At 42.2% G+C, this 24,226-nt stretch overlaps 1 protein-coding gene across 2 annotated transcripts in view; it reads right to left on the minus strand.

The window, feature by feature from the left end:
* VIPR1 (vasoactive intestinal peptide receptor 1) overlaps window positions 1-24,226 on the minus strand; it is a 120,393-nt gene that overhangs the window by 24,014 nt on the left and 72,153 nt on the right. For both annotated transcript variants that reach the window (XM_074573975.1, XM_074573974.1), the window contains exons 4-6: window positions 21,668-21,771; window positions 16,466-16,566; window positions 14,440-14,572 (exon numbers count right to left, since the gene is read on the minus strand). In XM_074573975.1, the coding sequence (XP_074430076.1) occupies window positions 14,440-14,572; window positions 16,466-16,566; window positions 21,668-21,771 (338 nt within the window). The remainder of the gene's footprint in view (window positions 1-14,439; window positions 14,573-16,465; window positions 16,567-21,667; window positions 21,772-24,226) is intronic.

A 24,226-nucleotide genomic window follows, 5' to 3' on the forward strand; every position in this document is an offset into this window, starting at 1 on the left:
GGGGGAAGATGGAGGCAGAGGAGGCAGTCAACTCCCAGGGAGGGAAGGTGACACAGAGCTGAGCTGACAAGGGCTGGATATGCGGCAGCGTCCTCCCTATGGCATCCCTGTGCTCTTTGTTTCTCCCTGCTATTGTGTGCATATGGCTGTGTGACATCAACACACCTCATTTCTGTTGCCCAAAGCCTGAGAGCCTGCTTGGTGTGTCTGCAGCCAGTGGGGATTCACTGGTGTGAGCATACTCAACACTAACGGGGCTACTGAATTCGTTTATGGTTTCACTCTACCAGTATTTGTCCCTAATTCAGCAGCTCACGGGTGAGACATGAGGTTTAAGGGGGCAGTTATGATGCAGCTCAACCACATGGATTTGCTTTGGGGATTGAACATTGGCGAATCCTTTCTGGATGGTTGAGTCGAAACTATGGCAGAGGCATGAGGCTGGAGCATGTCACAAGAAACTGCAATACTTCACAGGACCAGGAAAGGCTCCTCACAAAAATTGAGTGTGACTTCTGCCTAACAGAGAGTCTCAGGCAGGGTTCTCCAGTCTGAGTTTGCAGAATTACTGCTGTCACAGAGAGGAAGCCGTGTTGAGCTAAGGCTGTGGCAGCAGGAGTGCCAGATCTGGCTCCATCACCTTTTCTCCCAGTAGTGGCAACTATTGCTTTTGTGGTACTCTCTGACCCTACCTCCTTCCCTAACATGGTGGTGGCTTCTTACGAGCCTGAGGTGGATCACGAACATGGGCAGCAGTTGGGTTTTGGCAACTTCTTCTCTGGGGGACATGTAGAAGATCAATTCTTTGCTCCATGCTGAGGGATGTTTGGCTATTTGAGCAGTTCTTGCCACCCCAGGCATTTTTTGTTTTACCTGGAGAAAAGATATTTTTATGCATCATTGTGAGCATACAGCAATAACGTATTGTAGCCAGGGATCCCCTGTGACACAGGGATGTCCTGCACTGGAACAGATTTGGATGCACTGTCATGTCTGGCAAATTAAGTCATGGCATTTTTTCGCCGCCTGGTCTTCTTGCTACTATTGTCCATGCTGGGTAAGTTTAAACCAGACCAGATATTTCTCAGAGAGATGCAGTTTCACTGTTGACTGCAGTGTCATTCTTCCATTGAATCCTCTTTGTCAGCCAACTCAGGGACACATTTGGAAAACAGCTCTTTCTGGCTTTTGAGAGACCTTATTACATGCAGCGCTTGGTAATGGGTCTCTACCTTCCTGATCGATCGGATTCAGCCTCAGAATGGCTGTTATAATGCCGGGAAACAAAATCCACATTTATATAAGTTGCTTTACCCTTTAGATGACAGACGCTAGGCAGAGATGAGCTATTACATCTCACAGAAGACTTTTTTTCATAAAGAGCACACCTCATGATGTGTCAGTGTTGAAAGACTAATACAGGCTATGTTTAGAAAAGACATTTTCAGCAGGAAAAGCAGCATTACAGCACATTTTTTTTTTACTGTCTGCCTTTCCACTATCTCATTTAGAACCACTTATTTCCCTGACTTTCTTTAGGGACCTTGCACTGCTCATGTTCACACAAGATGTTGCAGTGAGATTGTCTTCCTTGGCTTTGCAGATGGCTCATCTACCCAAGTGGCTCCTCTCTGCTTCCCCTCTTTGGGACTGCATTAGACACGGGCCATTTGCTTTTCCCATGAAAGTTCCCTCCCTTTCCGCACGTGCTGCTGGTGACTAACTGAGATGGAGTCTGCCTCCAGCCGGAGAGAGATGGAAACCTCTTTGACCCAATCAAGCACTTTTGTGCTTCTCTTCAAATTTCTTATAGCCAATAAGAAAATATAGTCTTGATTATTGTAGATGGTTACTTGAAGATGAGATGAGGCGTGTCTTAGACCTACTCTGTGGGTCAACCCTCCCCTGCCTCAGTGTGCCCAAACATCTCTGCTGTAAGCATCTACGTTTAGGACTGTTGAATCTCAAAAGAAGAGACTACACAAGATTCATTTGCTTAAAAGTAGATCGCTAGTGTCATTTTAGTCACTGTTAGGTATCGTGTTGAGCTTCCAGCTGTTGCTTCATAGGATGGGGATTTCCTCTGTGGACCTTTGGGATATTCACAGGTATTTTAAGGGTTATGAGATGCCCATGGTCAGATGGCAGAAGTCTGCCCTTTATGGAGAATCCTTGCTGAGCTAGCAAGACAGGGAAAAAATGTGCATATTGCACTGTACTGCTGTCCCGAAGGGCTGGTTTCCTCAAATGTAGACAACTCTTTGAAGTAATTTCTATTATTTTGTACTTTAGACGGATATTCACACCTGTATGAAGTGGATGTAAAACACTGTCTTGTTGCTTATGGAGTGTTTAGTGTTCCCTGAACATGGGTGTGAATGTCTACCAGGACCATGGCTCTCAAAGAAATGACTTCATTTCAAAATGGGGCATTTATTGCCCTCTGAGACAGAGCTGCCCTGAGCCTACACCAATTTATTACCTAACAAGGTGATAGAGAAGGCAGAAGATACCACATTTGCTTTGAAAGAGAAGGGGACTTGCAGTCATTTTAGGGCAAATATTTAATGAGCCATTGATACTCTGGAATGTATGGTCTTCTTTCAAAAATTAGATGGGTGAGTAGGGACGAAGCACATAGCTCGTTAGAAAGCTAGTATGACATTGAAATGTGCTTAGTTGAGAAACTGGGCAAAAATTTTAGGGTGTCAATAATGAGACAAGTTCAGAGCTATATGGAATGGTGGGAAAAGCAACAGAGCTACCCACAGCCAACATGCAGCACGGCATACACGTGCTGCTGTGAAAAACACAGGCTACTTCGTCAGGTCTTAGGAAGAATGTACTCAAGATGCAGCCAGACATTCTGAGAAAGAAGTGAAGAGAAGGGACATAAGGGTGGGAAAACCAAGACTGAGCAATGACCCTACCAGGCTTCTGCCCTGTGCCTAGTACCATTTTATACTTTCAAATAATGTTAGTCCTGAGAAAAACATCTTTCACGTAAAACTGAAGTAGCGACCAGCTGATCCATCTAGAAAAATGCAGCTCAGACGCCGGAGGCAGTAATTAACTCAGAGCTGAATCTGTCATTGCATTAAATACACATATGTCTTACTCCTCAGTGATAATAACTCTGCTCGAGGTATCCCTGCTCATTAATAACTGCTAAGGACTGTCAGTCTTGACCAGCTGCTCAATTTCTCTAGCTCAATATAGGCAGCTTAGTTAGACAGGAGTTGGTCTGGGTTTTTGAGGGGAGGTACACACAGACACACACACAACACACGTGCATGCATCGGCCCCCTGTGAATGCAACAAAACTCTACAAAAAAAGGTCACTCAACTCCACGGAAATGCTGCAGTGCATCACAGAGCAGCACTGCACCAACAAAAGTCTCCCTTCACTGAGGACATGGTGTGTTACAGCTTTAGGACTTGGGTCAAAGAAGGATTTAGACCAGAGAAGTATAAAGGGGCACTTGAATGATTTATTATACTCCCACCCACCCCACCATCGCTGGCCTGGGAATACATTAAGTGCAAAAATTTTGCTTGAGGCTCATCACCCCAATCATGTGTATCCCCATCAGGAGACCTGACCTGTCCCTCCCTCTACTGTACATGGGTGTGACCCCCGTGCAGTTTGGAAGGTTTGTCACAGGGCACCAAGACATATTTAAGTCAGCTTAAGGGTATATTTAAGACATCATATGTAATCTTGGGCAATACTGCAGCTCCTGGCATGATTTATTAAGCTGGAACAGCACCTTCAGCCCAGTCTCCAGTGCCTTAGGGAAAAGAGTGGGCTCAGTTTCACCTCAACAATCATGAAACCTGCAGGCCTCAAAATCTCCTTGTTAGGTCCTTTTACCTGGGCTCCCCACTACTGCTGCAGGAGGAAGAGATTTCCGCAGATTTCTGCAGGCCTTTTCATCAGAAGACAGATGAAAACTCATTTTCTCATTGACAGATTTATCCAGCACTTTTCTTTTATGTTGCCCAGAAGACACGACCTATCTGAAGGGATAGTTGCTGAGTGACTCATGCTGAATTTACCCACAGCAACATCCGCTCTTCCCCCAGCCTTATCAAGTAGGTTTCCTTGATCTTATTTAAAAGCTTTTTATAGATCTCATTCATGATCCTGTACCTGGAAGATGGGGTAGCACCGAGCAAGTACCACCTGCTTTGGAAATGCTGAAATTAGGGTCTTCAGGCACAGGGACTGACCTAACCCTACATCTCCATAACTATCATACTATTTTAGACACTCATTTCATAATCATAACTAAATTCAGGAGTCTCAGTCTTGAGCTGATTCCCATCCCACATGCCTAAATCAGGTTGAATCCCATCCCAGTTCTTCTTCTGTTGAGATGTCCACCTCAGCCAAGGTATGAGGTAATCTGTAATGAGGATGCAATAACCAAATAATTGCTCTGCTTGTAAGATTAGACAGTGTAATTAATGCCCCATCTCACTATGTTAGCACTGAAATTCATACAACTGACAAATTCCCAAACATTTTATAACCTAAACATTGTACAGCGCTGTCCATAGCTCTGCATTGTCCATTAATTTCTGTGCACGTTGCATGGAGATGGCAGGGTAGACTTAGTTTCCAGATACATGTTTTTGTTTTTCATGGGGTACTTCTCTCTGCTTTTAGCTTTACTTTTATAAGGTTGGTTACTCTCTGAGAGAAAAATAAGTTGATGGGAGGAGTGGATATACTATACTGGCCTAGATATTACTGCCTCTGTTAAGAAAGGAAGGGTGAGGATGTTCAATGAGCTTCGCTTAGGATGATGTTGCCCAAGTCAGTTTACTGGAAACAAAAAGAAAACTTCTCTTGCCCACTAAAGCGGGTATTTTTCTTCCCTCTGGAGTGTAGAGTAACCTTCTTTTACAAGTCACCTTCCCAGAGGATCAGAGGTGTTTTTTTTCACTAGTGACTGTTGATTTTGGCTTGGACCTTTCTGGAGGAGGTGGCTAAGATATGATATTGTATCTTCATAGCTCCAGGCTATTTCTCATCTCGTTCCCATGCTCAAGAATATTGACTATTACATATTATTTTTTCACTACTTAGTTGGCTTTGACAGAAGAGTGGAAAAGCAAGCCACTCTCCTGGAAGAGAAACTACAGTAGAGAAGACACTTCCAGAAGTGGACTTGGCAAACTGAAAATGTGAATATTAATTTGTTATCTCAGCCTTCTGCTACTGTACCTAGTCTTCTGCAGAGACAATGTGGCTACAGAGGGTAATGGTTTGAACCTACAGAGGTCAGTGGCAAAGCCGCCGCTGACTTCAACAGGGCTGGAGGCCTAATTTGCAGAAATTCAGCATGATGTCAATGGAAACTGTTGACAGAAATAAAACAGCTTCTTACTGGGCTATTCTGTTCCTCCAAAAATGAGCCCTTAGGTCAAACCAATTTGCTGAGCCATGGAAAAAAAAAAAAAAAGAAAAAGAAAAGGAAAAGGAAAAGAAAAAGAAAAAGTGTTAACTTACCCTTAGTGCACTCAACCTTTTGTGTAACAACAAAAAAAAAACCAAATTAAAAACAAACAAACAAGACTGCCTGGCGAAAAGCCATCACCTTTATTTCTTCCCTCATTTTAATTGCAGTTGTAGACTAGATTCCAACTGGTTAGCAAGGAAAAAGACCCACAAGGTTTATGTTCTACCATGAAAGGGAATCAAAGCCTATTCAAACAAGAAATCACCTCCTAAATCAGTCGGGTGCCTTTGACTCCTCCTTTCCTTCTTTCCTTCCCTATCACGGAGTCTGAAAAGCAGGTAATTTTAAATGATAAATCGCTACACTGGTGCTTAGCTCTTTTATGATTCTTAAATTTTTCCTGGGAGATGAACAGAAATTTTGGGTGCTGAGGATTTAACACTATCTATGCATGAAGAAACTTGACTAAAGAAATTCTTAAAACGCCATCTTGATAGAAACAAGGTAGCTTCTGATTGAGGCACGTAGCCTTCAGTTTGTGAGGGCCTAAGTCGTCAAGTTCAAAGCCTTGCATAAAGAAATTTCTCATCTATCAGGAATTATGAGAAAGAAAAAAAGTCTTTAAAGACCTTCATGGGAATAATAATCTTATGTTTTGGTGATGGACCCTTCAGCTCCTGCTGCCCTTAGTGGCTTCAACTGCAACTCAGTCCTGGCAGGTGGATCAACGTAACTGAATTCATGGTCACCATCTATCTCAGGCAGAGGGATGAGAGACCTCATACACACATTTTCCCTGTTAACATGCTGCTCTGCATCAATGGTGCCCCAGAAACGTTATGCAAGAGTGCTCTTAAGCCTTGGCAATAGCAAATTAATTCAATTTATCTTAACCTGCTTTCCTCTAGGTTACAATGCATTACATTTTCACGCGCCCATCAGTGCCTAAGAGCACACACTGGAATACTTACTCCATGTCAGCTGTCACTGGGCAATTTATTAAACCATTATAACCTGGATTTGTGTCTGAGCTTGTTGATTTGTTACCACTTTCATGAAAAAGAAATGCTATTTCTAGCCTTGATGACCACTGCTGTACAGCTATACACATGCACGTACACACACTACTTCATTAAGCTAAGTCTGGCCTGCTTCCATCAAGACCGTGGAAGGATGGAGACATTAGGAAGAAGATATTGAGCTCAATCTCCATGTCTCTTTCCTGTGCTACCACTTCCACTTGCACCAAGGCTGGGCTACTACCAAACCCGCATAGAATCCTAAAATCACAGAATCTTTTTTTTTTTTTTGGAAGAGACATTTAAGATCAAGTCCAACTGTTAACCTAGCACTAAGTTACCAGTAAACTATGTCCCTCAGCACCACATCTGCATCTTTTAAATACCTCCAGGGATAGCAAATCCACCACTTCCCTGGGCAGCCTGTTCCGATGACTGACAACCCTTTGGGTGAAGAAATTTTTCCTAATAGCCTACCTAAACCTCCCCTGGTGCAATTTGAGGCTGTTTCTTCTTGTCCTATCGCTTGTTACTTGGGAGAAGAGACTGATCCCCACATCTCTACGACTTCCTTTCAGGTAGTTGTAAAGAATCATAGAATCATAGAATCATAGAATCATAGGGTTGGAAGGGACCTCTGGAGATCATCTAGTCCAACCCCCCTTCCAGAGCTGGGTCACCTAGAGCAGGTTACACAGGAACGCATCCAGGCGAGTTTTGAATGTCTCCAGAGTTGGAGACTCCACCACCTAATGATAAGGTCTCCCCTCAGCCTCCTTTTCTCAGATAGAGAAAAGAGTATTAATAAGAGTGAGAGTATCAATAATAGAGTATTATTTCTCTCATTAGAGTATCATTTCTCTAGCAATAGTTCAACTCATATGGACCCCAAAGCCCCATGAGGTAGCCTTGGCCTTTCTTTGTGCTTTCACCTCTTTAATGCCAGCCGAAAGCCAGTTGAAAATGGCAGGGCACTTAAAAGTCTCTCTCTGCTATTATGGAAGTTACAGAAGACAACCTCTATTTTACTTGCTTGCAACACAGCAAAGCATGTCAGGGTCAGCTCCTGCACTTGCAGAAACCTTGTGAACTCCAGTAAAATAAATGGAGCTGTACCAGTTTACATCAACAAAAAATGCAGTCCACATGACTGCACTTTATGCCTTGCCCACTTCCCACGCAGACTTCCTCAAATACAACACTGTTGAGTTCAGTAGGAAGCTCTAATGTCTGCCTTTCCTCACATAAGAAGCAAGTTTAAGCCCCGCGACTGTGATCCTCAAGGCGATTTAAGCATTTTTCTTCTGCTGATTTTAACAGGGGTTATGTAACTGTCAGTCTTTGAAGGACTCGGCCGTTCTATTTTGTCTCTTTGGAATACTTGTTTGATTTTTGGGGGCAGTCTTGTGACTATTTCTAAGATGGTGATTAGCTCTAGCTGGTCTAGCCTCTGCGTCAGATGACTCAGAGCTGAGTTTAGACGTAAAAATAGAATTATCTCAGTAAATGGGGTAACTGTCCTGATTTTGCCCTCATCAGTTGCAGAGTAATGACACTTCCGAACACATCTTCAGTAATAAGGCAAGTCAACCACAAGGCAGCAACTAAATGGAGAAGGTGATCAGAGTTTTAATAATGCCCTTCTCTGCACTTGCCACATTTTCTCTCATTATTGGCAATACTGCATTGCTTTAAGTTGTCAGCCCATGACTGGGGCATGGCTGTGTCAGGCACAATAGGCTCACTTATGCAAGAAAAGTTCCTGCTCCAGAGCTCTTCCAAGGTCTAACTTTCTGCCTTCACTCCTGGGTTATTTCCAGGAGCAAAGAAGATGAGGATAACTCATCCAAGCAAAACTGTAAAGTCATGCTAGAGCTTGGTCTCCATGGTCCAGATCCTCTCAAAGGCTGCCTGATATGAACAGTCCAAGGAGCAGAAGGGGCATAACCCAGAATCTGATACTTTCTCCTTGGAGAAATGGATCACTTTATCCATTTTCTGTGGGCCTGTGGCCAACTCTTAGGGAGGGAGCCCAGCAAAAGCTCCCATCAAGCTCTCCCTCTGTCACTTCCCATTGATCCTGTTGTGGGACTAGTTGGTGAATATCCTGTTTATCTTCTGTGTAGGGATGCCTATGTTGGGCAATTTATAGCTGAAATCCAGCCTTTTCCCACTGCTTCTCCAACCTTTTACTGCAAACCCCATCTTTCTAAAGCAGAATCCCAATCTCATGGCACAGGCCTTCCTCACTTCCTAGCCTGGCATGCCTCCAGAACCACACGCCAAGTGTCAAGCTTCATCCTCCACTGCCTTTCATTGCCTCCCTGTCTCAAAATGATGAGGTTTCACCTTTAGTTTCTCTGACACTCAAGTTTCCCTTCACCCTTCATCACTGCACATTCCTTTCTTCCCAACTCAAAGCTGAAGCCCATGTTTCATTCTTCTGCTACATTCTTTTAGGAGACCTTCAGCTCCAAACACCACAACCAACTCCCAACCTCTTTTATTCTTCATTTGCTGCTGCCAGCCCTGTGGTTGAGCCCCTGTGAGGGGTATGGTGTAGCAACCAAGGCTTCAAGTGTGGCAGCCATAAATTGCTGTCTCACCAATACAGAAGGAAGTTACTCTTTGTCATCAGCTCCATAGCAATTACCTGTGTTCAGGCCCCCTCCCTATGGCACGTATGAGATGACTTAGGCCTACTTCATAAATGTCAGTGAGAGCTTAGACAGGTAGGGACCTCTTGTGTTCTAGAAGAGATGATGAGATAACACGTTCCTGGATGGGGTGTCTCTGGACAATTTCAACATCCAAACAAGAACATTAAAACAGTCAAGGTGGATGATTAGTCCATCTCCCATGTTCGTGGCTGCTACTGACCATAGGCAGTTAACATTCAAAATCTCTTATAGCTTCTCGTTTCTTCATACACTTTTCATTCACTGAACTTCTTGATATATTCTAATTTAATTCTGGCACTGATTTTTGAAAGCACATTTGAGGCATTTTTTATTTTTGTTTTTTACTTTTGGGTAATATTTTCACCACTGGGGCCTCTGCTAATGAGGGAATGTAGCTGTTTTCTCTTTGTCTCTTCTCTCCCCACCTTGTCTCTATTTTGTGGTCCTTTCTAGAAATGTCTTAATACTTTTGGTGAAGTGAAATTTAAAGTGCAGGTGTGAGACTTGAAAGAGAATTGGCAAACATGCTATGCCTCCATTCCTTCTCCCGCTTTATTTCTGTTGCTTTTTACTTCTTTGTTTAATTTACAGGAACTTTCTCTAGGGTGTTTTTTTCCCCTTCCCCTCTGTCATTTGTTCTGCTGTAAAACTTAGATTGTAGAAGTGATCAGCAAATATGGAGATATCAACAGATATCGTCAGACCCAACAATTAAAGGCAAGGGAAAGATTCACTTTGTCTTCAGACAGAGTTCTGCCAGGCTTTTCTCCCAAGTCAGTCAGACAAAGTTCAGCAGATGCCTGTCTGTGCTGCTAAGAAGAGCTCACCCTCCTCTCTGTAGGTGGGAATAGATGTTTTCCCCAGAGAATATAACACAAAGAAGGAGCTGATTGTCTAATATTCATTTTTACACAAGTGAATAAAAAGGCTTACACTCTTCCATCTCTCCAACCGCCTGCATATCGGGGCACTCTCACATGAGGGAGAGAATACGTATCTGAGTAGCCTCAGATGGTGGTGCGCTGGAAAAGAAAATGTATCTGTCTTCGACTTCTGCATATAAAATCCATGTAGGGGCCTGCAGCTGTTATCAATTTGACCTGAGCAAGCTCGTGTGAAAACCCCAACTTTTCACACTGAAAATATGAGATATGTGTATATGTTCACAATCCCACCCTCCTTTTCAAAGAAGATTTTTTGTTAGAATTTGATTGTTTTACTGGATTACAAAAGGAAAAAGATAAATGATCTAGTCCCCCTTGGCTGAATCTTCAGCAAAGGCAAATTTGCAGAGCGCAGAAAAAGTCAGCCTGAATTTAATCTGTAGAACTTGATCTTTCTTTATATCAAATGGTCGGCTTCTTTATCTTCAGCTAGTCTGGAAATATAAATAGTTCATCATTATGCTATCAAGATATTACAGTAATGAAACTGTATCGAAACCTATCCATAAAAACAAAAAAAATCAAATGAAATGACAATTTAAGGGTTCAGTTCAATCTTTCTACCAGGTTTTCTGCTTTGACTACTGTGTTTCACAGGGTGTTCTCCAGGGAGAGAAGGAAAGGGGAAGACAAAGCGTGGGAATGCCATGGCAGAAGGTCACCAGGCCTAAAAAAACGAATGTGAAAAAATAAAATTAGTAAGGAGGTCTCTTGAGTCTGGCAGTGAAAAAAACCCAGAAGAATGCAGGCGAATACAGGCTGGAAAGTGTCACGATTTTTCATGCAGTGTGAGTAATCGTTGGATGCAATGAAGCCACGTGCGGTGAGTTTTCTATCCAAAATGACCGATTACTGGGACAGAACATGTTCTGAGCTAATTGAAACAACTAGTTATTGAAGAATTCGGAATGGGTGATTTCACAGAGCTCTCCTAGCCTGATCATCTCTACATCTCAGTGCTTGAAGCCCAGATTGACTAACACACTTGAGTATATGCCTATTTTTAAGCAATATAAACCAACAGGATTATTTAGTTACACATAATTACAGATATACATTATGACTTAACGTATGACAGAGAGAAAGTGGTTTTGTTCTACTAATGACTGGTAGCACCTTGGGCAATACACTGTGTGTATACGTGGCCATCAGACTCCTCTGCTGTTTCTACCCCCCTAGAAAATTCAAGGTCACTGCAGTGCTTTGTTTCCCACTGGAAAATCCCACAGTGGGCTTTTGGAGGACCAGCCGTCTCTGATGGTCAGTCAAAATGCTTCTACATGAGCCAAAGGATCCCCATTGTGCCTAAAAAAAAGCTTAATTGATTTGGGCAGCTGGGGAGAGGAGAAGGCGGGAGGGACATTTGTAAAGCTACTGTTGCAGAGTTTCCTTGGTGTGGGACAGGGGGCCTGGGCCACTTTGCACGGGTCCTGGGGTCAATGATCTTTTAAGCCTGCTACATTTAGTTATGTAAACAAGCCTTGCTTGCCAACTCAGAGTTTTTGCCCCATGAAAACAGGCTGAGTTTTTCACCCAAGCAGCAAGACTTTTGTTTATCCAGAAAGAAGGACCAAGGAATTTGAGGAGCCTACAGGTGCCACACATCCCTCCGTAAACATTCCCCAGTGCATGGTGCATGTTCTGGCTCACGTGATGGCTTGGTGATGCTCATTGTGTGTGTTTTGGCTGCATTGGGCCTGAAACGCTTACTGCCACATTCTCAGACCCATAGAAATGCCCAAGGAACTTAATTTTTCAGGGTGTTCATGTTGAATTCAATGGTAATCCAAAACTATTTGAGTTTAAAATGGCATAGAGTTAACACTGTAACTGAGGTTTCCCACACTAGGTAAATGAAGTGAAATTGCTTTTGCGGCAAAGCCTATGAATGAGGGTTTTCTTTTGGTAACATATACACCTACATGTAGCAGAGTCCCTACTTGATCGGAGCATTGACACATTTTTTTGGTGGAGCATTTGAAATATTTTTGTGTGGCTGGTGCAGAAAACATAATTTTAAGTCTTCTTACCGTAACAGAAAATGCCAAATTCAGGAATTCGGTCCCTTCATCAGAAATGCTGGGAAAGGTAATTTGGATTTTATAGCCCTGAATCTGTTCTGGAAGGGGGATACCTTTATTCTTTTTTCCTTAAAGGAACTAAGAGCAGTACTTCCTCTTGTAATAAAACACTGTTATTACTTTGGTTTTGCCCTCTACTAAAACAGCACAGTGGTGAGAGCATTCAGTAAATTGAAGTTGTTCAAATCTCAGACTGAATGAGCTCAAGGCCATATCTAACCATTATACACAAAACCTCCAGAAAATTGTGTATTAGACCCTGGGTCCTAGTCCCACGTCTCCCAAGTCAAAACTTTATCCTGCAAGTTCAAAGCACAAACAAACCAATTATTTAATCTAACTCGAGCCAACCAACCCAACCAAACCCACATAAATACAATGGATTTTATAACTATTTCTGCGAACAGATGAATATCAGGAGAAGCATTTTGACCGAATTTCATGTAGGTATTTTTTCCCTATGACCTAAAAGATTTTCCAAAATGTTGGGTCAAGACAGGCACGGATTTTGCAAGGTGTGCGCTCAGCCTGGAGTGGTGGAGACAGATTTGTTCCACATACTTTTATAAGCCTTGAGTATCATCCAGCTATTCACCCTGACCTGGCATTTAACATGAAAATCTTCTGATGGGGAGAAACACACAGAGTGGTGGTAGCCATGGGTCTGCCTGAAAGCATGCTGGCTTCCAGGAGCTGTGGATTCTGCAGGACAAAGTCTTTCATTTATATACAGAAGTGTTTCTGGATGGATGGTTGAAGCAAACACTTTTCACACAGCTTTCTGCAGTTGTACCTCAGTCATGACCCAGTGCGAACTCCCACAGGGGCGAGAGGTTAGTTCAAACTCCATGGCTTATTGGGTTCTTGGCTGCTCTGCCAATTAGCACTGGCAGTTATCTGTGGCAGCAGACGCCGGGCCATTTTTTCTTCCAGTTTACGTGTCATTCTAACCATTCACGGACCTTCACAATAAACCCCCATTGCTACAGAATGCAGATTCCAGTGAGCCACAGAGGGGAAAAAAACCCACAGAGGGTCAGCGCAACGGGAACACGTTGTGTTGCAGACAGTTCTCAGGGAAAAGCTGGGAGCAGGCTGCTCTTTGGTATCAACTGAGAGGTGCTCAAGCAGAAAGGTCATTCTAACAGCAGGGACAGGACTCAGGGTAAGGATACAGAAAAGTCAGAAGGCAAGGAAGAAGTTGGAAAGAGAAAAGAGAATCTTTTTCTGGTGCTGTATGACATAAAAAAACAGGTCCTGAAGGGATCTGCTGGAGCACTGTGCCCAGTCCCCTGCTGTTACCAGCAAGCAGCTCATCTAACATTATCAATTTATTATGAAGGATTTCTTTTTCTTTTTTTTTGGTGATTTCTGATCACATCTCTATTTTGGTGATTTCAGTTTGCTGCCTAAATTTATTCATGACCAGTGTCCTCTTAACGTCTATATGGCCTTTAGATAAACAGCTCTTCTCCCTCCTTAATGTTTGCTCCACCTGATAGCACCAAATTTGAAAGTGAAAAAAACATCCCAACTCCTTTATTCCCCTCATTTATCTTCCCAGTGGGGAAATCTCCCAGTTGCAGACAGCTAGCATGGGATACAGATCCAGATGAAAAATAGACAATGATGTCTACACATGGTTTTCCTGCTGAAACTCCTGCAGAGATGTGGTCACTGCAATCATTGAAGACCAGAGAGCCATCCAAATGCAGGTGCCTTCTTCAAAGCAAGGTGAAAAGCTCTCCAGACTCCAGTGAGTATATTAATTGGAGCTTGACTGACTATGGTTGCACTTTACACTCGTAGCTCATTATAGGTACTTACCCCATAGATACCTATAGTTAGTTATGTGAATCTAGATCTGACTCCCACCCTCACCAAGGGAAAGGTTTAATTGAATCTCTAAACACAGGAATGCAAGTCTCCTTAGCCCAGGATATCCAAGAAATTAGCATGGGACTGGGAGATGGAGATAGGACTGACAGGAGCCCTAAAATTTTGTAGAGGTCCAGTTGTGGGTTTGATCTCAGAAGGGACCAGATGCCTAAAAACTTTTAACCCTGATAATTTACTTTGTGCCTTTTGAATACAAATTAAACTGCAGCAAACCTGTTCTTCTTACTTTCAAATGAGAGAAAAATTGAAATCTTCCCACTCTCTCACATGCATTTGCAAGGTAATTTTTGGTGCATTAAGAGGGGCAACAGAATAAGGTCGAAACTTCAATGTTCATGGCTACTTACTGAACTCACAAAGCAGTGTTCAGATTCTCCACTTTCAAATAGGATGACATCTTTTATGAAGACTGCGATGGCTCTCATTATGAAGGACATGAAGAGATGCATATGAATATAATTTCGAGTACAGTGTAGTTTTCTGTTGGAAAGAGATGAAACAACATTTCTGAATAGCAAGGCTTCTCAAAAGCATTATTTATCTATTTATATGTTTCTTCTGCCAAGATACAGACTCACAATAAACATTAGAAACCCTGAGACAGACTATGTTCTGATGTAAATCACTGCAAATCCACATAAACCTTTTTAAAGCCACCAAAGATGTGGCAATCCATACATCTGCAGCAGTGTTGCTACATTTCCAATTTTTAGGAAAAAGGGTCAAAATACAGAATGACAGAAAACAGGTCCATCACACTGGTCTCCACTGGAAAATAAATGCTTTTGACTGTGAAAACTGTGCTCACGATAAAGGTCTGTTTTCTGCAGAATGTTTGTACTTCAATAATTCTTTTCAAAATGCAATATTTCTTCAGGAAGAGAAATAAATTCCTAGCAACTGCTGCCAAAAATTAATACACATTACAGGCTTTCTGGAGCAATATGAACTACATTTTCACTTCAAAATGACTAGTTATTAATGATATTGAGAACACCACCAGGTTTTTTTCTGTCCCTTGCCCACTAATATTTTGAAGGTGAATTTTGATCAAGAAGGTCTTTTTTTCAAGCAAGACTTCATATCAGCTAAAGCGAAAGGCCTAATACTCTGGAAATGGGTACTTTGTACAGTCATCAGAACCACAACAAACCTCACTCAGCAACATGATTAAATTGCCACCTCTTAATGAGTCACTGTGCATTGGTAGAGTTTATGCACTTAATCTCTGGTGACGGCAAGATAGTGTGACTGAGCTGAGTCCTCTGTACTTGCAGGTGAAGGCAAGTCAAATTATGTTGTTTCCCACAAATGAAGAGCGTGAACCCCAGCAGTTTCACCAGCTCGGCTGGCACCTTGTACCTTGTTGAGATGAGATAATTTGCACGTGTGTCTGATTCACTCTTGCCTTGTGAGAGCTTGTGTGCTGAGAAGTGCAAAGATCTTGAAAGGAGAGGCCAATCTTATGTAAGCATGAGAGTTAGTTACCCTAGAAAATATGCTGTTTCTTATAGCTTTCTTTGGGGGTGATGTCTGGACCAGACCATCATAAATTGGACAACCATATAATGCCACTTCAGGGAAGCCACTGGAGAGTGGCAGGAGGAGATGGAATCACATCTAGAAGGTTCTTCCATCTCATGGAAGTTTCCTTTTTGCTGTTCTCCTTACACATAAATAACATTACAATAGGAGATTACCTTATATGCAGACTTCATTGGAGGCACACAAATTTAGATGCCTGAATTTATTACAAATGGAGACTGAGGATTAATTAATTTGCTGCAATCTAGGCATCTAATGTCATTTGATATGCTGTAGAGTATCTGCCCATCGATCCATAAAGGCCTGGGTCTCCTGAAGGTCCTGCACATCTCAGAGGCTCTAGCTTGTCTAAAATGGCTCTGGTGTCTACATCTTGCCACAGAGCTATAGCAGGAGGTGCTTCAGAAATAGGCTTTGGAAGATAGTTTTGAGGTGTGATTCACGTGTCCCACTTTGAATACCTACTTCAGTGGAAATGCATCATTCCATAGATCGATATATACCATACTGACTAGGCCTCTGTGGACTATAACAAGATTAGGAGATAAAGGCCTCTAATACAGAGATCCATCATGTAACAACCTACATTTAGTGAGATGGATCCCACTTAAATAAATGGATTTGGGTTATAATTCTCACACAAAGGCCACAAATCACATACCAGAAAACAGTGGTACCGAAAGATGAAGGAACTTTCCTCCCCTGTCCAAATGAGCCTTGACAGAAGTCTTTTGCATCCATCTGTAACACCCATAGCCTATAACTTAAACAGCCACTATGTCCTTTGAGTCATCCCCTTACCTATGTCTTTTTTGCTCATGGTCTTACCTGAAGAGGCATAAAATGATCATAGCAGCCGTGAGAGCAATGAGTGATAAGGTATGTCCAATGGTGTAGCAGGTCTTGACTGTTCCATAGAACACTGTTTGCTAATGTGAAGGAAAGAAACAAAACAGGTCTGTCAAAGAGCTGACAACATGTGTTCCTAAAAAGACCGTCACTGAGCTTTTACTGACTTTCTTGGTGAGACACGGAAATCATCCTACTCCATTAGATGCATCAAAAAATCATCATCAAGGAAATCATCCTACTACATCCACGCATCAAAAAAAGCTTGTCCAGCAGGTTGAGGGAAGTGATTCTCTGCTCTTGTGAAACTCCACTTGGAGTACTGTGTCCAGCTCTGGAGCCCCCAACACAGGAAGGACATGGACCTATTAGAGTGGGTCCAGGGGATGCCATGAAGATGACCAGAGGGATGGAAAACCTCTCTTATGAGGACAAGCTGAGAGAGTTGGGGTTGTTTAGCTGGATAAAAGAGTCCAGGGAGACCTTGTAGCCCCTTCCAGTACCTAAAGGGGGCCTACAGGAAAGATGGGGAGGGACTCTTGATCAGGGAGTGTAGTGATAGGATGAGGAGTAATGGTTTTAAACTGAAAGAGGGGAGATTTAGATTGGATATTAGGAAGAAATTCTTTCCTGTGGGGGTGGTGAGGCACTGGAGCACATTGCCCAGACAAGGTGTGGATGCCCCAACCCTGGACTCGTTCAGGGAGAGGTTGGATGGGGCTTCGAGCAACTTGATCTAGTGGAAAGTGTCCCCTGCGTATGGAACTAGATGCCCATGGAACTAGATGATCTTTAAGGTCTCTTACAACTCTAACCATTCTATGATTCTACGATTTTATCAAAAAATCTCCAACTCCTTCACCCTTAAAAATCACATCCAGTAGAGTACATGACTCAAATACCATCAGTGTGAATAAGGAGAATGTGTCCAGTTGCAGTAGCGCCTGGATCGCTCCAAAACCAGGTTACAGTTACACAGGGGAAAAGTTCATGCAGGAATGAGTCTGATTTGACACTTGCAGAGACAGCTACATGGTCATAATCTTGAGGAACAAGAATGACTAATGTTCAGCTAAACAGCACACTGACATATTGGCTCTGAGGTGGTGAGTACGATGAGCTTCATCTTATTGAGGAAGATTGAAGACAGAACTGGTCTGGAAATTGGTTTGATTTTGTGGAAGCTATATATTGTGTTTCAGCAAGTAAAAACTTAAAATGTTCTCACTAAAATCACAGGTATGTTAATTCAGAAATATATGTTAAGTTGGAAATCAGGTCATGATTTTTGGCTTTGAAAGCACACAGAGGAAATCTCTGAGCACAGGAATTAAATTCAACAGGGAATCCTGGTCTACATAAAATGGGGAAGTAAGGCAACAAAATGCAGCTCTCCTAAGGCTCTCCAGCAACACTATATCTAAATCAATATATTTTGATTTTCAGGTTAAAAAAATGACAAAAGACCAGTTGGTATTTGGACATTTGTTTTATCAACGAAAAAGGCAAGTTTTTATGAAAATCTAACTCAGTTTGTGGAAAATCTTATTTTTCCAGCCTTTGATTGACCCTCCTCTGCCTTCCTTGCCGCTATTTTCTACAAAAAAAAACCGAACAAAAAAACCCCAAAAAACAGACCAACCAAAAACCAAAACCACAAGGAGCAATTTAGACAGAAAATGTAAACCCAACCTTGTTTGGGAAAACACTCTTTAATAACAGCAGGGATTGACATTTTTATATGCCATTTTCATAGACCTTGACAAGTACTAGGTACTTTACAGAACCAGTGAGGCTGAGATGAGCAGTAATCCTCTAGCATTTGCACAAGCCAGCTTGGAGAGGTGTTAAGACAGAGCTTTCAGAGAGTGCAAAGGCTAAATTGGTCATATCTATATGTCTTCTTAGACCACAGATCTCAGAGATGGCTAAAAACACGGTGTCTTTACAGCCCCATTCACTGAATCCACATTGCTTTGGGTCAGTAACTCTGAATACATGATTCATAGCAAGGGTTTCAGGCCAATTTGTCTACCTGATCTTGTCCATATGATGCCAGAAGGCTACTGTGGGGAAGGAGTCACAGAGAATGTTATGGTGACGCCTAAGCCTTGGTCATCCGCACTGCATGGAGCGACTTGCACTGCAGTAAGGAACAGTGAAGGTTCCACCTATCTACCCCACTGTCTTGCAGATTCCACCCAAAGCTAACTAAATATAGTCTTTTTTCCAGTCTTGTTTGAGTTTGGGCTCCCAAAGGAAGCTGAGACTTTTCCAATAAAAGCAGTCAACTTCCTTCACCATGATTTTGTCTTTCTCTCTTTACCTACTTCCCTTCTTGATGTCACCAGAACAGAAATGCTCCAGGAAAGACCTGGCCAGCAGAAGGAAGGAGCTTGTGGTAGGGGACTGAGTTTGAGAAAGAGGATGTCCCACACTGTATTTAGGAGAGTAGAGAAATGGGGGAAATAAAATTAAGAGATATCACAGGAGATGCCAGTAGTGTGGCTTTGGATGGAAACTCTCCAGTGTGAATACAAGTATTGGCCTTTTGCTTCTTAGAGTTTTTCATAGAAGCAATTTGTGCACAGAAAGCCTCAGTGTTATTCAACAAGGTTATTTTGCCCTTATATTTTACCATGACCAGTTCTTCTTGTGTACAGAGAAATAGCTCTGCATTCAGATTTAATGTAGCATGTGGGGTCATCTCTGCTCTGGAAACAGCACATAATGATTTCTCACTCTTCATTTGAACTTGCTAATGACAACCACTTCCTATTTTACAGATATCAAAGCAGAGAATTTGACCTGAGATCATAAATGAAATTGGAATTTCACTCAGTACTTGGTTTACTAAAATATTCTTATTAGAAAAAATGGGGATTTAAAGAAGTGAAGTAAAAGCATGCCAGGATGCCTGGGTTCTAGCTGTAGACCTAGACTGATTTACAGAATGAAACCAGGCAATTTCATCATTCTCTCTCTGACTTCTAAAAGCCTCTGCTTAATTTCACAGGAACATGATAAGAAGAATTAGTTAAGGTAGATGCTAAACAGAAATTAACTAAGAATTATCTTATTTGGTTTCTGTCCCTTGATAACAGAGATTAGAATGTGAAACATTTACATTAGTGAGAGAAAAAGAAGAGAAATAATGACATCAAGGCTTTCATGTTTTGGGTTCATGTCACCTAGCCTAAAGTCATCTGGGCTGCCTCTAGAGTAAACGCACAGAGGCCTGTTTGGAGAGAAACGTGGGGTGAACCGACTTCTGGAGACGTCTCTTTTCTTCACCAGCTTCAGATAGAGCTTATGGGGACACGTGGGGTGGCCTCTCTCTGACAGAGACACACAAAGCCTCTGACAAAGGCACACGAGGGAGAAGTTGTGCATCACATGTGACAACAAGACAGCAAAACAACCCCCCCATTTGCTAATATGTGGTTTTTAAATGTAAGGCTGGAGAAGGAATCATTATGACTGCAAAGATCATAAGTGCACTACTTTGCATGATCTGGACTACCAGAACTCACAATTAAAATCTTACACACAGCCCTTAGTTATTTTTCGTATTTTTCTTGTTTCTGACTTGAATCTGGTAGGTTTTAAAAGTGCATGAAGTGTTTTAAGTATGGAAGGTTATCAGTCTGTTTTGGACCTCATGTCCCATACAGCCTGCTGTTCTCCTTTTATTCTATTCCCTTTACTTCTTTGTCCACAAATCGACAGCCAACTCAACAACAACAAAAATCTATTCTTCTTCACAGGCTAGTACTGCATGTTCACCCCCCTCAGCCACCTTTCACACAAATTAGACTTAAACAGCATGACAAAACTGCGGAAATAGAGAGAAAATAATTAAGAAAGAATTAAAAGAACACAATACAGGTTCTCTTGGTAACGCAGCGCTCTGGCAACGCTGCAATCCATTGGGTCGCCAAAGCATGTCCCAGGAATTCCCAAATCCCCTTGGCAGCTGGAACATAAACCAGAGCTTTCGGTGAAGGACCTTCCCAGAGCATTCCTGTAACAATGACTTTTGCAATGTGCAACTGGTGCCACACAGCTCGATCTGAGAAACGGGACACTTGAGGATGTGAAGTAGTGGCTGACCTCGAAGGCAGACTAAAGCTCTCTTCAGTAGAGCCCTGATGTTCTTTGTGCAACTTTCCCTTTGCTGTTTTCTGTATTCTTTCACTGCTAAGGCTGTCTCAGTTCTGTTCAGATTCTCCGTTAACACTTTGAGTGCCTTGGTAATATGTGACCAAACACAAAGACGTCTCACCATATATATTCATTCATTATTGGGATTCCTATGTCCAACATTCACAAACACTGACATATGTCATACAACAATAAAAAAAAAATAAAACATGGCCATAGGTTTAATAGAAACACATGGTTGCAGTGAAATATAATTCTCTTCTAGCATAAGCTTTTTCTTGTTGACCATGGGACAGTTATAGGTGACTAGTTTAGATCAGATGTTGCACTTTTAGTTAGGTGAGGTGAATCTTGCTTCTAAAATCATTTGTTATCCTCTTAGACTTTACCCTTCATGACTCAGCATGCAGCAAACCAATAACAAACTGCTTCTTGTGTAATGACAATATTCTATAAAGCTAATTATACCTAGCTCAGTGGTTACTAATTTACATACAAGCATTCTCCCAGAGGGCTTGCGGGTTTCCTTACAAAATTCAGTAACATTGCATGAAAATTTGTGTGTTCCCTACAGTTTTCTAGATCTTTAGCTGATTGAGATCAGCAGAGCAGCACTGATGGCAAATGAGTTATATCCTTTTATGCCTTTTGATGTTTTGATGCTTATGTTGGCCTAGAAATACCGGAATCAACTTATCTATTTAAGGATAAATATAAACACGTAGGGCTTGTTCCGAAGTTGAACATGGGAAATCAAGCACCTGAAGTTATGTGTGCACATCATAGAGACACTGGTCTGATCTTCTCAGGTGCTGATTTCCTGCCACACCCCTGGAAATTAAAGGGAGGATAACCTCTTTGGCCAGACACTTGATCTCTGCTTCCAAGGATCCCCAGGATGATGCTTACTTCTTGAGGAATCAGAGTGGGAATGGAAAAAATGGGCATGGGAAGATCATGTGATTCTCATATCAATCCCTGGTAAATCTTGATGTCTACCCATCCAGGTTTACAAACCTCTTCCTCTGGAGTGCTGTTGGAATCATATCCACAAGCTAGGTCATACGGTGCAGGGTACACATCCGTCCAGCCCTGGCTTGTACAGTTCCTGGTCACGTTCCCTGGAAGAAAAAAGAAAAGGATGATTTAAAAAGAAATGTTCAGCTTGCTGTAAAACAAATACCTGTCTTTTGTTGATTCAAATGCCAAGGCACATTTCTTGAAACAATTAGAGTAAAATTCTCATACTTCTCTGCTACCAAGTGTTCATATCACACAGCCACATAAATGTGAGGGACCCATTGGGTTGTACAGTTCAGACCTCAAAACCAAGTACATTTTAATACTGAGGTGCCCACAAAACATCTCTTCTAATAAATAGTACCATAATGCCAGTTGTACCCAGACCTTTGGTTGCTGGCACTGCACCAATATTGTTTGAGACTGTTATTGACATATTGCCTTTGTTCCTGGAAAATTTTTCATCTAAACAGAACAGTGAAGTATTTACATCTTTCACTTCACTTGTGAGAAGCCAAGACATGGCTAGATAAAGTGGTCATTTCACATTAGGCAGGTAAGGTTGGAGGTCTGGGAACTGAATGCAGCCCTCAAAAGCCAGACCTTGCCTACAAGATGAACCCTGATCAAATGTGATTCCTGGGAAATATACTGCATTCTTGTTTGAGAACCAAACACTTCGAAATTTGGCTATGAGGGGAGAAAAAACAGATACTGGCAACCTGCATTTCCTGTTTTAACATGTATACTCAAAGGCAAGAAAATTTCTTGGACTCAAGCAAGTTGAATGCCTAGGGCCTCCAACCAGCTAAAAAGAGCCTTAATTAACATAAGGACATCTCTCTCCTTCAGCCAAAACTGACAAAACTATGAAGTTTGTATCCCCCTCTGGTACTCTGCACTTCCTGGCCCATCTGGGATTGTAAGGGGTTGTGCAGTGCAAAGCATTTCTCACTTTGTAAGACATCTCTGCTTTCTGGACCCCAAAACCACATTGGTTAGGGACTGTGCAGACATTAATCAAGCAAAAGAAGAAAAGACCAGCAATCTGACCAGGATAGGCCTTACCCTAAAAGTTCTGTAGTCTAAAAGGCCAAGATAGATGTTTTTCAGACAGAAATAATGAAGAAGCAATACATCCAACAGTACATTGCAAATTCCCCCAACGCCTGTTCCGAACCCTCACCAGTCCCTATCCTGCCCATCTCCTGCGAATCACATTACTGTGGCACAATGACACCACATCCTTTGGTGTCATTTATCACACAGAATCACACAGAATGGTAGGGTTTGGAAGGGACCTCTAGAGATCATCTAGTCCAACCCCCTGCCAGAGCAGGGTCACCTAGAGCAGATTGCACAGGAACACGTCCAGGTGGGTTTGTAACGTCTCCAGAGTTGGAGACTCCACCACCTCTCTGGGCAGCCTGTTCCAGTGCTCTGCCACCCTCCAAGTAAAGGACTTCCTTCTCATGTTTAGATGCAACTTTCTATGTTCAAGTTTGCGCCCGTTACTCCTTGTCCTGTCACTGGACACCACTGAAAAGAGCTTGGCCCCGTCCTCCTGACACCCATCCTTTAATTATTTATAAGCATTGATAAGATCTGCCCTCAGCTGTCTTTTTTCCAGACTGAAGAGACCCAAATCCGTCATCCTTTCTTCATAAGACAGGTGCTGCAGTCCCCTAATCACCTTGGTAGCCCGTTGCTCTACCCTCTCCAGCACTTCCCTGTCCTTCTTGAACCGGGGAGCCTGTTGCTCACAAAACTGCCTGCCATCCCCAACTGGAAAACTGGTACAATACACACCAGAATGAACAAACAGTAGTCAAAACTCACTTCTTAGATGAAGAATTACACCAGTGAAACTCAAAAGCTTTGCAAACATTTCCAACAATGGGGTTCTTTGCACACAGGAATAATAAAACTTCTGCAAACAGGAGCAAATCAATTATGCAGCTACGAATCATGAAAATATTCAAGCATCACCTCCAGGAGTTTCTGACAGTTGAGTCATCTGAACATCTTCCTAACCATAAACATGTCTAGCACTGAAATCAGCGGCAACTTGTCCCCTGGATGAATTCACTTCCCAAATCCCCATGACAGGTAGATTTTGACGCTAAAACTTGCCCTTCTCATGTGTCTTTACCACAGATTTAATCTTCTGGAGCTTTTCTTCATTTTAACAGCTGCTCCAAAAGTAGTTAACTTTAGAACAGTTTGGTGGGTTCCTGTTCCCCAGGCTTTTTCTGCACGGTCATTATTTGCATTTCTTTTTACCAGGGTTCATATCAGGATCATAAGAGATCTTGTGCAAACAAATCAAGGACATGACTGTTCAGTAGCTTGGGGGTTTTTTTTGGAGGTGTTGTGTAATTTCTATTATTTCTTCTTCTTTACAATGGATCCCATTATCTGCACTTTTCTGCTTCCTCTTTCCTGCTCAAGACTCCTCCCCTCTGTTTGGGGATGCCTTTAGCTTTCACAGTGGTTTTGATTCTTTGCTTCTGATTCTCAGTGAACTAAGGGCTGCTTGTTTCAGCTTAATTTCCT

The sequence above is a fragment of the Larus michahellis genome, chromosome 2 (genome assembly GCF_964199755.1).
Source record: "Larus michahellis chromosome 2, bLarMic1.1, whole genome shotgun sequence".
Classification (NCBI taxonomy): Eukaryota; Metazoa; Chordata; class Aves; order Charadriiformes; family Laridae; genus Larus; species Larus michahellis.